The following is a 14087-nucleotide window of genomic DNA, read 5'->3' as shown; positions in this document are numbered from 1 at the left end:
ACACCAGCTCGGGGCAGAACATCGCCCTCTCATGAAACTTCCGCGTGATCACCGCAACCGAATCAGTACCCTGCTTGAGGGTCAAGAACTCCTGAACCAATCGTTCCTTCTCTACCGGGGGAACGTACTCGTCCCTAAACATGGAGGTAAACCCCTCCCATGTCACTGCTGAAATCTCTGCCAATGTGAAGTTCGCCGTCACGAACTTCCACCAATCCTTCGCTCCCAGACGGAGCTGGTTCAAAGCGAACTGTACCCTCAGATGCTCCGGACATGAACAAGTGTAGAAGCACCCCTCAATATCAGCAATCCACCTCATCGCAGCAATCGGATCCTGCGTCCCATCAAACTCAGGTGGCTTCGTGTTGCTGAACTCCCGAAACAGCAACGAGTCACCCCCTTGTGGCCTGGCAGCGGCCACAGCTGCGGTAGCTGCAGCCTCAGTCAGTGCGGCGTACCGCTCCTCAAAAGTCTCCATCAAGGTGGTCTTAATAGACCCAAACATCTCCGGAATCTCAGCCCGGATCGCTGCAGCCACCTCCTCATGAATCATCTGACGAATCTCCTCGTCACTCACACCGCTCGAACTCGCTCCGTGGCGTGGTCTAACCATGATGTCTCTGAAATACAACATAAAACTATCAGAGACTCCATCGAGTATAATCGCACTCAATAATGCAACCCTACTCAGTCTACGATATCCAGGGATTCTTACTTGGGTCTCCCACTGACCCGGTGTCTTCGGTAGTACGGGCCCAATACTACCGACCACACCGCATCAGCATTCATCCCAAGTCTTCCTCCCCAAACCCCGGATAGTGAGCACTCTACTTTTGCTAGGCACTATCTACCCGCACACTAGCAAAGCATCTCATATCGGCAACCTCCCTAGACTAAGGCATCACAAATCAGGCCACCCTAGTCCTATCATGAATACCTAGTCTTCTAGCATGCATAACAATTCATATGATAATTTATCTCATAACATAACATTGTAAGGTATTTTGGGGATCTTTACCGTTCGGACTCTGACTGATCGTACACACTTTTTCTTTCTTGTTTACCACCAAATCATTTACAAAAGTTTATGCCTTTATTTTAAAAGTTTTCCTCAAATCCTCGGTTTGAGTTCAGTTACGCCCGAAGGTGCACCCGAATCCCTCAAACCAAGGCTCTGATACCAATTTGTAACACCGTAAATTTTCAAACAAATTTTTCATTTCAAAATATAGTATTTTCATTCAAAACAAGACATAAACATTTCGAGTGTCATGTCATAATACAAATCATCTAATCCCAAGATCACAAAACATCTTCCAGTGTGTACAGATCACGCCGGCGCCTTCCCACGGTCCTCGCTAGTACCTAAAACACATACATAACAACTGTAAGCATAAATGCTTAGTGAGTTCCCCAATATACAACTTACGCACATACGCCTTTCCAGGCCCTGACCTTCCGGTCCATGTGTATCAGGGGACTTCCGCCCCTGCTGGGTAAACCTTCCGGTCCTACCCATGCCAATCATACGGTCCACATTACACAACGCCTTCCGGCCCATAACATATTCGCCTTCCGGCCCACATAACATACATAGCACATATAATAATTAACTATCACGTATAGCACATATATCTTGTAACAGCCCGGAATTCCAGATATTGCTATATTTATGATTTTTGGTGTTTTAAGAGGGGACTCGGCGAGTTGGAGCCTAGACTCGCCGAGTAGGGACGCGGATCTGGTCACGGGTTCGCGACTGGACTCGACGAGTCCGGATATGGACTCGGCGAGTCTGCGCTGTTTAGCGAAAACCCTAACCGTTCAGGTTTGGGACGTATATGAGGGACCTTATGGCCTTCATTGTTCACCCTAGCCTTCTGAGAGAAACCCTATTTCGATTGTGAGCATCTGGAGCAAGATTGAAGACCATTGTTGATTTTGGAAGAGTTGTGGTGCAAGGAAGAGAAGGCTTAGTTAAGGGAACAACAAGAGAAGTCACGTTCTGAGGATTGGGGACACAGAGAGCACATTATTCAGGTAATAATTCGAGTTACATTCTTCTATGTTGATGTACATATGGATTTAGGGTTTATTGAACCCTTTTGTGGCTAGATTGAGTGTTACCCTAGTCCCCCAAACAATTGGAACCCTGTATTGGGATCTTTGGAAGTCCAGAATGTCCCATGCCTGAGCATTTCGGGAATCAATGGAGGTTTTGGATTGGAATCCTTATGCCTTAGGTCAAAATGTAATTTATGAGTCATGGGGTGTATTGTGAGCACCGAAATGAGGACCTTACGTGATGAATCAGTTGAGGAAGGCCAGACCTAGGAATGGTCGGAGCAGTTCTAACCTTAGAAAGCAGTTTGAGCGGTTGCATGGCATGGACTCGCCGAGTCCTATGAACAGACTCGGCGAGTAGCTTGAAGATTAACTGGGACTCGTCGAGTTGTTCTTCAGACTCGGCGAGTTGAGTCGGGATGGCCCCGCGATTCTTCCAGGAGAAACTCGTCGAGTCAAGAAGGATACTCGACGAGTAGAAAGGGAATCTTAGAAAATTGGTGAGGACGTCTAGACTCGCCGAGTCGCACTAGCACTCGTCGAGTCAGGTCAAGTTGACCGTTGACCGTTGACCAAAGTTGACCTATGTTTGACTTCTTAGGGATAGTCAAACTTAGAAGATAAAAGTGTTAATAAGAGATGTATGATGTTATAGGGAGATTGTAGCTCAGCGGATCGAGTACGAGTGACTTTGGGATTTGTTAGCTTTCGACATTCACGAAGTGAGTCTTCTCACTATACTATACCCAGAAGGGTTTGACTGTGTGACCGGAAGGTGGGATATGATATGTGATATATGTGCTATACGTGATAGTTAATTATTATATGTGCTATGTATGTTATGTGGGCCGGAAGGCGAATATGTTATGGGCCGGAAGGCGTTGTGTAATGTGGACCGTATGATTGGCATGGGTAGGACCGGAAGGTTTACCCAGCAGGGGCGGAAGTCCCCTGATACACATGGACCGGAAGGTCGGGGCCTGGAAAGGCGTATGTGCGTAAGTTGTATATTGGGGAACTCACTAAGCATTTATGCTTACAGTTGTTATGTATGTGTTTCAGGTACTAGCGAGGACCGTGGGAAGGCGCCGGCGTGATCTGTACACACTGGAAGATGTTTTGTGATCTTGGGATTAGATGATTTGTATTATGACATGACACTCGAAATGTTTATGTCTTGTTTTGAATGAAAATACTATATTTTGAAATGAAAAATTTGTTTGAAAATTTACGGTGTTACAAAGATAATCTTGAAGCTGAAATTAGGCAAGTAAATTGGTGGTTGTGATGATTCAGAAAATTCTAAGGGAAAAGTTCTTGTAACTGATTAGTGTACTTTGAATTTTTATTTGGATTCATGTTTGTTTATTAGGATGATGGTATCTTTGTTGTTTAAATTGTTGCTTGAACTTATGCTTATTATGTTGAAATGGTGGTAAAAGGGTAGGATGGTCATTTTGAAAGTATGTTGCTTGGATTGTTTGGTAAAATTGTTGTTTGGATTGTTATTTAAATGAACGAAAGTAGGTTGCCTATTTTTTACTATTAAACATTTTGTCTTTATGAAAGTTGGATGGCATATATTTTGCATGTAAATAGTAGTAATATATGAATGCAAGTGAAGGAGTAACATGGTGTCGGTTGTGTCATTTTTAATGGGTAATATGGACCAAAGTATTTGGAAGTAAGTGCAAGTGGCCCACAATTGTCCTGTGATGCACACACTTTCTATTGCATAATAATAGTGTAGAAACATATGGTCTAATATGAACTAATGTATCCAATATAAAAACATGCACCATAAAGTAAAGTAATATGTAGAAACATGCACTTTTCATATTTAAGAAACATTCCCTGAATATTCTAGTTATAGCTAACTTCCATGATCCTTAAAGTTGTCATTGGGACTTTACAAAAGATACAAAATACAACTAAATTCCAATTTAGTCTGACTTTACAAAAGATACAAAATGCAACTTACAACATTCACAAAAGAAGCTTCACACCCCAATACATACACCATACCCTAATAGATACACCAAAAGCCCCCACCCAACATTCTGACTACTTGGATAACTTAAAAACACAAAAAACCAACCCAAGAACCAAAAATGAAACCATTGTCTTGTACCTACGTATTGTCTTCTTGGAATCAAACAGTTCATTCTCAATGCTTCCCACTACACTCTTCTCCTTAGACAGGAAAAACTCCAATTCAAAAATCATATTCCTTAAGTTGTTGATCACACCACGATCCTCTTTATCATCCAACTTCTGCGTTAGAGAATAAAGGAGGTTTTTGTAGTACCCTTCTTCCTGTTGTTTATATTTCCATTCAAAATAGTCACATTTCTTCAGGTTAGTCTATAAGCAATCCACATGAAGACAAGTTCAAACAATAAGATCAAAATGAAATGTAATCACCAAATGCACTTTAACAGCCTTCAGTAGCATGACAATGCATATGTTTTCATGACATCAAACAAAAAATGCACCAAATGTAATCACCAACATGTAATAAATCACCAAAAATGCTTATGAAATCACTACACCAAACCAAATTCAGTAGACAATAACAACATATAAAGGGAAAATTTAGGATTTTTTTTCGAAATATAAGGGTTTTTTACAGTGAAACCCTAAAAATTATTGCATTAACGAATCGAGCTACATCAGAGCTTACCATACTATTTTGGCAATTCCAAACACGCCTTCCGGGGTTAGTGAGTTTTCAACAGGTTTGTTCCTTAGCTGTAACATCGCAATCGTATTTCGGCACACCGTCTAGAACATAGATACGAACAACTTGGAGCTGATTCCTTGCAGTGAACGAGCTCGAAGACATTGATCTTGAAGAACGCAATAGTCGGATTAAGAAAAGGAAGGTTCTTGATTTAAGGTTTCACAGATGAGTAAGAAGAAGTGAAGGTGGTCCAAATTAGGGTTTCAATTAATAGAGTTGGTGGGCAAATAGATCGTCATCACCACGTCAGTAGTCCGCATTGGATTTATACGTATGGGGTTTTTTGACACGTCACATATCCATGTAAGCATGAAACCGGTAAACCTTAAAAAAAATAATAATAAAAAAAATAATAATAAAAAAAAAAAAAGGAAAATGGCTTAATTGATAGGTCAAATACGAGTTTAGTTGTCTATTACGCAAGAAAATTATTTTAGTGACCAAATCGGACCATTGACGAAATTTTAATGTGCTACAGTTACAGTGTCATTTTCCCTTCTATGATTGAGTTACTAATCACACCAGTTTTGAAAGTTTAAATTTTATCGCTAATAATATAATATTTTTACAAATATAGTCTCTATAATTAGACTTTTTATTTAGGCAAACACTGAACTCGAGCCTACAAAAGTTCCAGTTTCTGAAGATAACCCAACCATGGTTAGTCTCACCCAAGATCCATATCTACCTCCCTCTGTAAATCAAACACCACCATTACCTCAGTTTCCTCAATACCTAATCAATGGCTTCCTACCCCTCTAATTCCAAACTGGTCAGTTTCAACCTTCCTTTTTCAAATTTGTTAATTTCAAACCCTTCAAATTCTGCCCGCATACAATCCCAACCACCAAATATAGGTTATGCGGGCCCATCTAGGAATCCTTTGCCACTTATACAAGGTGCGCCACGTCAGACTAATTTTTCATCCCCAAATATGCAGCTAATAGGGTCGCTATTCCTCGACCTTTGACCTGTGGTGGTTGGTCTCAACCGTAGGCTACCCACAGATGATGATTCGACCACTGCCACCACTAGTTAGGTCAATGTTGCCGCCATCTATAAGGCTGCAGCTGCCTATGACCGCCCTAAGACCACAACCACCAAGTTCAACAATTTCACCTTTCAAACCCACCGCCCACAACCGCTCTCCTATTAGCCACTTCCAAGGTTGGGGTCTCAGTTCATGGTGCCACCTCAACCACTGTCATTCCGGCTAGGACCGCCACCGCCTATGATGCAACAAGGGTTTCATAGGCCACAGAAGAGCCATCAAATGGGCCTATCAAGTATGTGGGATTGGTGGCCGGTTTTTTTCGGTCATGGTCCACCATCACCCGCTAGGCAATTTGGTCCACAAAATCATCATCCCTCAATGGGATTTCGGCCAAAGAACGTTTTACCTCCAAATCAGTAGTTGGTGGCAATGCACCATATGCTTTGGGTAGGCCACGTCAGCAGATATATGATCTGTTTTCGCCTAGTGCTGGGCCACATAAGCCTGGGAATCCTCAAAATTTAAGGAAACAGGAGAGTGATCCTGAGTATGATGACTTGATGGCATTTGTTGGAGTCAAGTGATCTATAAAAACAGTTGTTGAATTTGGTTGCAATTGGAATATAGAAAGCCTTTTGATGAGGTGAGTGACTATTTACTGGGAAATCTTGTAGAAACACTTAATATGTTCTAAAATTGTAATATGAGAGAGACGTAGATGAGTGTTTTTTGCATGATTTCTAAATAGAAAAGTTTGTTTGATTTTTATGCTGTGTAAATTGGTAAAAATATCAAGTGGGAAAACATATTTAGGACGTGTATAGTAAAACTAGCAATTAGCTGAAAGTCAAAATTTATAGCTTTTATATCTTATGAGTGTTTGGAAAAGTGGTTTTTATCTTTTAAATGTATCAAATTACATAAAAACTTTAAAAGGCTAATTGAATTAGTTTTTGGATTAGGAGTTTTTTTGTTTAAAATAAACACCTAATACTCACAGGTTTAATGATTTCTTTTAAAGATTAAAGTCTTTCTATTATATCTTTTTGTTAATAAGCAAATTTAGTCTTCTGGCTTTCTATCTCTACAGTATTTTCCATTTTAGTGGATCTGTTCTTCTAAGGACCTAAAATACCAAGTCATATTTATAAGACAAGTCGTTTCATTTCCAACAAATTCCAAATCATTAGAAATGAAAATGTCACGCAAGCAGGTTAAAGTCCATAACGAGACATTTAATGTAACATATGACACGATGTCAGGTTAAAGGACTAAAATAAGATGATTTTGGAACAATATTAATTAGTGATTAAAAATGGACAAAAGAAATTCGTTAAGTCATCTTTTAACCTTTTCCGTTATGAAAATGAAAACCACCACAACACACTTCTTTCAATACAATTCTATCAAAATATCCAGCCATATTTTTCTAACACTTCCCCTACTAATTACACACCCATCTCCCTCCTATGGCCCACATATTTTATGTTTACAAAACAAAAAAATTAATAATAATAATAATAATAATAATAACTAATTCCTATAAAAATATTTATATCTTGACAAACCTAACATCATTTTGCCCAAATGCCATTCCACAACCAGGGCATTTCCTATGTCGGATCTCTAAATTCCTCTGAATACACGGATTACAAAATAGATGATAACACTTCACAATCACCACCTGTCCCAAAACCACCACCCAAAATTCTTAAAACCAAAAAAAAAAAAAAATTAAAAAGAAAAAAAAAATACCTCTTTTGGTCGATCAAAGCAAACCCCACATTTGAGAATAGATTTGCACTCCTTGATTTCATCTTGGAGTTTCTGAATAGCAGCTTCACCACTTCCTAATGTTAATTCTGTAACCTTCATGTTTAGTTCAACAAGCTCCTCATCAAGCTTCTTCCTATCCATTCTGGTTTCAAAACCACCGATTCCATTCCGTTAGTATCGATGGAATGGAATCACAAATCAACGGAATCAGTTATAATATAATATAATACCTTTCGTTGTCCAACTCCTCTTGAATCTCTTCCATCTTCCTACGGATTTGATCATATTCCTTTTCTGAAGAAGAAAGCAATGATTTAAGACACTTCAATTCTTTATCAGCATTCGATAATTCCCATTTGCTGTTTTCCAGGTTGATTGCCAGGTGTCTGTCTTCTTCGGTTGACTTAAGAGCTTGTGTCACACAACCATTCATCTACATCATCGATCATCATATCTTAACATGTTATAAAATCATTAACAAAAAAATAAAATATAAAAAGGAATTGTTATATGAAACTATACATGTTCTTCTGAATGAGCAATTCGTGATTTTAGTGATTCAAATGCTGAATTCATTTGTTGAAGCTGTTTGTCTAATGTTTGTTTTTCAGAAAGTAGAGCACTATGTGTTTGTTTCATCTTTACACTTTCAGAAACCACCTGTACCAAAAAGGACAACATAAATCAGGGAAAATTACTGCTGATGTGGCAAGATTATTGAGAAAGTTTTATAAATTTGTAACCAAATTAGTAAGTTACTACAAACTACAAAGTGGGGGGACCAAACTTGTGTAACTACAAAAGTGTAGGGAGCAAACCTGAAAATATACAGAAGTCATGTGGCCAAAGTGTGAAATCAAAAAATGTAGGGTTGAAACATGGCAATATATTGGGATTTTTTATTAGGTAGGGACTATTTTGTAATTTTTTTAAACGTGATCTGAACTTTATAAATATATGGACTGTTTCTGTAAAAAGAACCTGCATAGGGACCTTATTTGTAAATTATAGGGACAGTTTTTGAAATTTATTTTCTACACAGGGACCAAATCTGCCAAAGTACGAAAGTCTTAAACACATGAACCATTTCTGTAAAAATTAATCTGCACAGGGACCTTTTCTGTAAGCTACAGGGACTGATTTTGTAATTTATTATGTACATAGGGACCAAAACTGCTAAAATACTAAACTATTGTGGCCAAAACATGAAACTAAAAATATTAAAGGAAACATGTGGCATGTTTACTAATACCATTTATGTAATTGTTTCATTAAGAAAAATGAAGAATTTCGTATCAAAGTAACAAAAATACCAAATCTCATAAATATGAAACAAAGTTAAAATATATATATATATATATATATATATATATATATATATATATATATATATATATATATATATATATATATATATATATATATATATATATATATAATCCAAATTGATTTATTTTCACATTAATGGATTAAAAAGTAAAAATAGAGGAAAAGAATTAACCTTGATGTTGTAATCATCCCTCTCCATCACCTGCTGCAACAGATGCTGATTTTGGGTCTGCATATCTTCATATGCTTGACCTATAGTCTGAAAAAAGAAAAGATAAAAATATGACAACAAATGACCAAAATGCCCTTGTAGGACTAACTAACAAAATACCTCAATTTCAGAAATATAAGACTCTGCCTCTCCATCTTTAATTTTAATAGCCTCTTCGAGTTCCAAAACATCTCTACAAGTTCCAAAAACATTAGTTTCAGTCACAAGGGCAAGATTGTCTTTACAAAAGTCAAAAGTCAAACCTGTCTGAATCATCCAATTTAGCCCTTAAATCAGCAATTTCAGCTTCAGTGATGGATAATCTTTGTTGACAAGCAATTTCAGTTTCTTTAGCAGATTTAATCCTTAATTCCAAACCATGTTCTTCAAATGCATTTTTTAAAACTTCAGCTTGTGAATGAGCTCTTCTTTCTGATTCTTTTATTTCCATTATATCCCTTTGTACAAAATTAAAAAAGTAAAAATTTTAACAACACGTTAAAAAGAATAAACCAAATGTTTTAGAATTATATTTAATATTTCAGCAACAACAGGTTTTGTACCTATTGTCATATATTCTTTGTCCAAGCATATCCAGAAAAATCTGTGATTCTAAATTTTCCTTTTCAAGTCTCTCAATCTACAACAGTTTTGTATATAAACTTAAAATCATTTTATTAATATATTAAATAAAAAATTCAAATGAGAAATAAAGTAAAAAACTTACATGGGCTTGTAAATTCTTGATCTCTGAACTCTGTTCAGAACAGCTATCCACCAATTCCTTATGTTCCCTACTCTATAATCAATAAAAAGTTTTAAGCTTTTTAAAAAAAAATAGCAAACCAAATATTATAGTTTTCAAAAAATAATAATAAAAAAAAAAAAAAAAAAAAAAAAAAAAAAAAAAACCTTTTTCTCCACCAAAGCCCTAAGTGACTGTGCTTCCTCTTGTAATTTAAGAGCTTCACTTCCTGTTTCTTTCCATCGATTCAATTGTGAAGTCATCATTCCAATTTCTTTAGATAAAGCTGAGCCCATGACTTCAAACTCTGCTTTAATGTCTTTTCTCTCTAAAAAAACTAAACTTTCAGTAAAATAATTTACATATAATAAGTTGATTCTATATTTATAACTAAATTTACCTGAATCTTGAACAGCTTCTTCCATTTTAATCTCCAATTCATTGTTCTCATTAATGTATTGCTGAAGTTTGTGCTCTAATTCTTGAATAGTGGAATCAGTATTGTCAATAGGATTCTTCAAAGCATCTACTGACTCAGTTTTTAAACTCAGTTCTTTCTCCTTTCGCATAACTGCAAACCTATCAACCTGAAATTTTAACATTTTTTTTTAAATATCAAAAGAATATTACACGAAAAAGTTTATAAAAGTAATTAATTAATTACCTGTAAGGAATCTATCACCACCCTGAAACGCTCAACTTCAGATTTCCAATATGGAAGTTGATCATTGAGTAAAGTGTAAGGGCGTGATGTGTAAATATATTTGTTGTCCTTCAGTTCATTCTGTCAAAATACAATGTGTTAAAAGTTAAAACAATAGGAATAATCAAATACACAATAGAAAAAGAAAAAGAAAAACCTGAAGATCGTGTAATTGTTTTGATAAGACTATATTGTCCTCTTGTGCTTCGTGAAGCTCAGAAAGACGATCAGATGCTACTATCTATACATTAGTTTAAAGTTAATATAATACTTTGTTTGTAGGCCTAGGGGTAGAATGGTAAAATAGTAAAAGAGTAGAATAAAAACCTTTGCTTCCTCTATAGAGTCTTTTAAATCACGTAATCCCATAGTTTTATCTACAGTATTTTCAGGTGAAATACTTCCATTAACAGCAAATGGAACGGGAGATTGCACAATGGCGATTCTGTCCTTTTGCATTTTCAAATTCACAAGTTTTCTTCTGCTTTCTTCAAGTTCTGCCATGCTGTCCTCCAGATCACCTTATAAGAATCATAAAAAAAGAAATATAATCAAAAGAGATTTAGTCATTTAGATACCCCAAATGTTAAATTGTTGAATCATTTGTTGAAGATGATGAGAATGTTGTAAAACCTGCAACACGTTTGATTTCGGATTGATCCACTGAATGGGTATGAATATAACTCTGAATCATTTCAGCATATTCTTTATGTTTCAAATGGAGAGCTTCTATTACTATTTGTAATTGCTTAACTTCCTCTTTCATCAAATCATCAATCTTATTCAACTGAATAATCGCATCTGAGACATTCATGAATCATGATAGTGTTAGTTTGGTAGTGGATAAGTGTGTAAGAAAAAAGTTGACTTCTAAATAAGGGCAAAACCGACCTTCTGTGGTTGATTTTTCAAGAAAAGATTGATCAATGCTCTCAATTTTACACATCAGGGCTTGAATAGTATCTTCTATTAATTTCATTAACTCTAGAGTAGATGAATGCCTCAAAGCAAGAGCTTCTTTTATATAAATAAGTCGTTCTTCACTTCCATTCTTTTCAATGGAATCAGACTGCAGGAGTCTGCAAAGGAATATTTCCTCAGCAGGACAAGAAGGGATTGAACCTAAATGAGTAATAAGTTGATAATTAAGGGTCAATTAAGTAATTTCATAATTAAGGGTCAGATAAGATACATATATAGTTAAAGACCTCGTGAAGAATCTGCATGTTGCAATGCTTCCAAGGCACTTTGTCCTGCTCCAGTTCGTACTCCAAGGAGAATTAAATCATCATCCAACTAGAAAAAAAGGGGTTCAGGTAAAAACTATGATACTAATTATAAAGGAAATTTGAATTAAGAAGTTACCTGTCTCCATAGTTGGTTGATTTTGATCAAAAAATCATCATAAGAAGTTTGTTCATGTCTTAATTCTTTGATTTTGTCTTCTAGATCATGTAATTCCTGCTTCTGGACATCTAACTGCTGAACAAGTTTCTGATTTTGATACTGCAGCACTGTCGCATCAACCTACAATAGGTCAATAGTAAATGGAACATTAGGTTTTAAATAGTAAATACAAGAAAATACACAAAAGCTTAAACCCTAGAAATTTTCAATGTGTAGCCTTCAATTCATCTAATGTTACTGTTTTATCAGAATCCAGCGTCCGTGCCATTTATATCAATATAGTAGAAATCACTAACTGAACATACAAAACACCGACTTGCCCAAACTACAATGTGAAGCCCTAATTTTGAGTTTATCAAAACCTTAAAAAATGGTACTCCAATCTTCAGTGAATGTGTTAAGCTGTTAATAAATAAGGAATGAGAAGATAGAGAAAATAATGATAGAGGTAAAACATACGGTGCCATTTTCCGGAGAAGGGTTAGGGTGACGTGCCATGTCGGAGTTGTTCAGATGAGGGCGCTTTTTCTCAGGCTCATCTGAATCAGAAGTTTCCATATTACACCGCTTGTAAACAACCGTCGGCCACCATCACCTGCTAATACACCGTCCGATAGTCGTCGTTGCTCGTTATTAGTGAAGGGTGAGTCTGAAATGGGTGTGAGTGACACGGCGTATCAGAAGTCGGAGTTAACGGACCATGACACCGAGCACTGTTCTGTAGTGCTTACTTGGGTTAGCCACCGTTGTAGATTGACAAAATTGCAAATTTTGTCCCTGGAATGTCAAAAATTGAGATTTTGGTTCAAAATATTTTGAATTTACGTCGGTGGTCCAAAATAAGAATTTTATTGCAAGTTTGGTCTAAAAATTTATAAAGTATTTATAAGACAAAAATGCAAAAATGGTCCCTGTGGAAGAGACCAAAAGAACACACAATTGGAAGAGACCATCGATCTCTACATTGATAACCTCCGTCGGAGATCTTTCTGCCTCAGAAAACCCTCAGCATAGAGACCATCCTCACCCTACACTCGTGACTCCCAATTTCATTTGGGATTTGGTTTCGTTTGCGATTTTAGGATCTGTAAATCACTGAATCGTGTGTATCCTGCAAATTGAAACTGACTTATTATCCTTACTCATCATCTTCTGCAAATTTGGTGTTCCATTCAAGTGTTCAATTTTGGGTTGGATCTGGTGTAAATTTGGTTTGTTCACTGTGGTTTGAAGGATTCTACCGCCTGTTTACATGGATAAACACATACACACATACCCATCAATTTCATATTCAATGGAGAAGATGGTGACCAACCACCATCATAGAAAGACCCCACCACTAGCAGCCACCCCCTTCACTCTCCTTTTCTTTCCCATGCAACAAAACACACATATACATGCTAAAAATCAAAACACACAAACACAGGAGACATATAATGAAGAAATCAACATCATTTTGGATTCTCTGTGTGCGAGACCTTCATCTTTTATGTTCATCTGATTTTAGCCCATGTACAAAGAAATCCTCATCTCCAACATTTTCAAATTCACTCCATTAGATTTTTTACCTTGGATTCTATCATCAGGATTCATCAAATTTTTGGTTTGGGATAATTATTTTGGTATCATCTTCGATTTTGAGTTTGATTCTGGCATAGTTTGATTTCTTCTTCTTCTTCTAATTTTGGTTTAGGGTTTGTGTTTGATTTTTGTATCTGAATTTTGTACTTAATCTAGATTGCTATAAGTTTCGATTTTTTTGATTTTGATTTTTGAGTGTTATGTTGGCCATAGAACAGGGAAATGAGATTGTGGGTTCAAAGGTCTATTATGGCTAACCTGGATCGTTTAAGTTTTAATTTTGGGTTGTTTTTCGTATTGTCATACCATCTGCACATGATTCAAGTTCCGTGTTCATCTTCTTCAGTGTGTGTCTCACACAATCGGTAAAGGAAAGAAATAAAATAGGGTGAATGGTATACAATCCAAATGCAAGAATCAATTGTTTTAGAAGGGTAAATGGGATCTTTGATGGTGGAATCGAGTGTTTGTAAGAAAGAAATTGCATCTCTAATGCTGGAATCGATTGTGAACAAGGGTTGGATCGCAAGTGGA

At 36.6% G+C, this 14087-nt stretch overlaps 1 protein-coding gene across 1 annotated transcript; it reads right to left on the bottom strand.

Annotated features, from left to right (window-relative positions):
- Positions 1-7130: 7130 nt before the first annotated feature.
- Positions 7131-12693, bottom strand: LOC111890173 (E3 ubiquitin-protein ligase BRE1-like 2). The gene is made up of 19 exons (XM_023886330.3): positions 12432-12693; positions 11931-12092; positions 11774-11861; positions 11457-11687; positions 11199-11366; positions 10893-11086; positions 10723-10806; positions 10527-10646; positions 10263-10449; positions 10030-10190; positions 9845-9916; positions 9681-9757; positions 9381-9575; positions 9238-9310; positions 9079-9165; positions 8100-8237; positions 7808-8010; positions 7557-7719; positions 7131-7485 (listed from the first exon to the last, which is right to left on the bottom strand). Exons 1-19 carry the CDS (start codon positions 12528-12530, stop codon positions 7354-7356), a joined length of 2634 nt encoding a protein of 877 aa, XP_023742098.1. The 5' UTR covers positions 12531-12693; the 3' UTR covers positions 7131-7353.
- Between the last annotated feature and the right edge of the window lie 1394 nt (positions 12694-14087).

The sequence above is a fragment of the Lactuca sativa genome, chromosome 6 (genome assembly GCF_002870075.4).
Source record: "Lactuca sativa cultivar Salinas chromosome 6, Lsat_Salinas_v11, whole genome shotgun sequence".
Lineage (NCBI taxonomy): Eukaryota > Viridiplantae > Streptophyta > Magnoliopsida > Asterales > Asteraceae > Lactuca > Lactuca sativa.
Note: the sequence above shows the minus strand (reverse complement) of the source record. Positions and strands in the feature narration are given on the sequence as shown.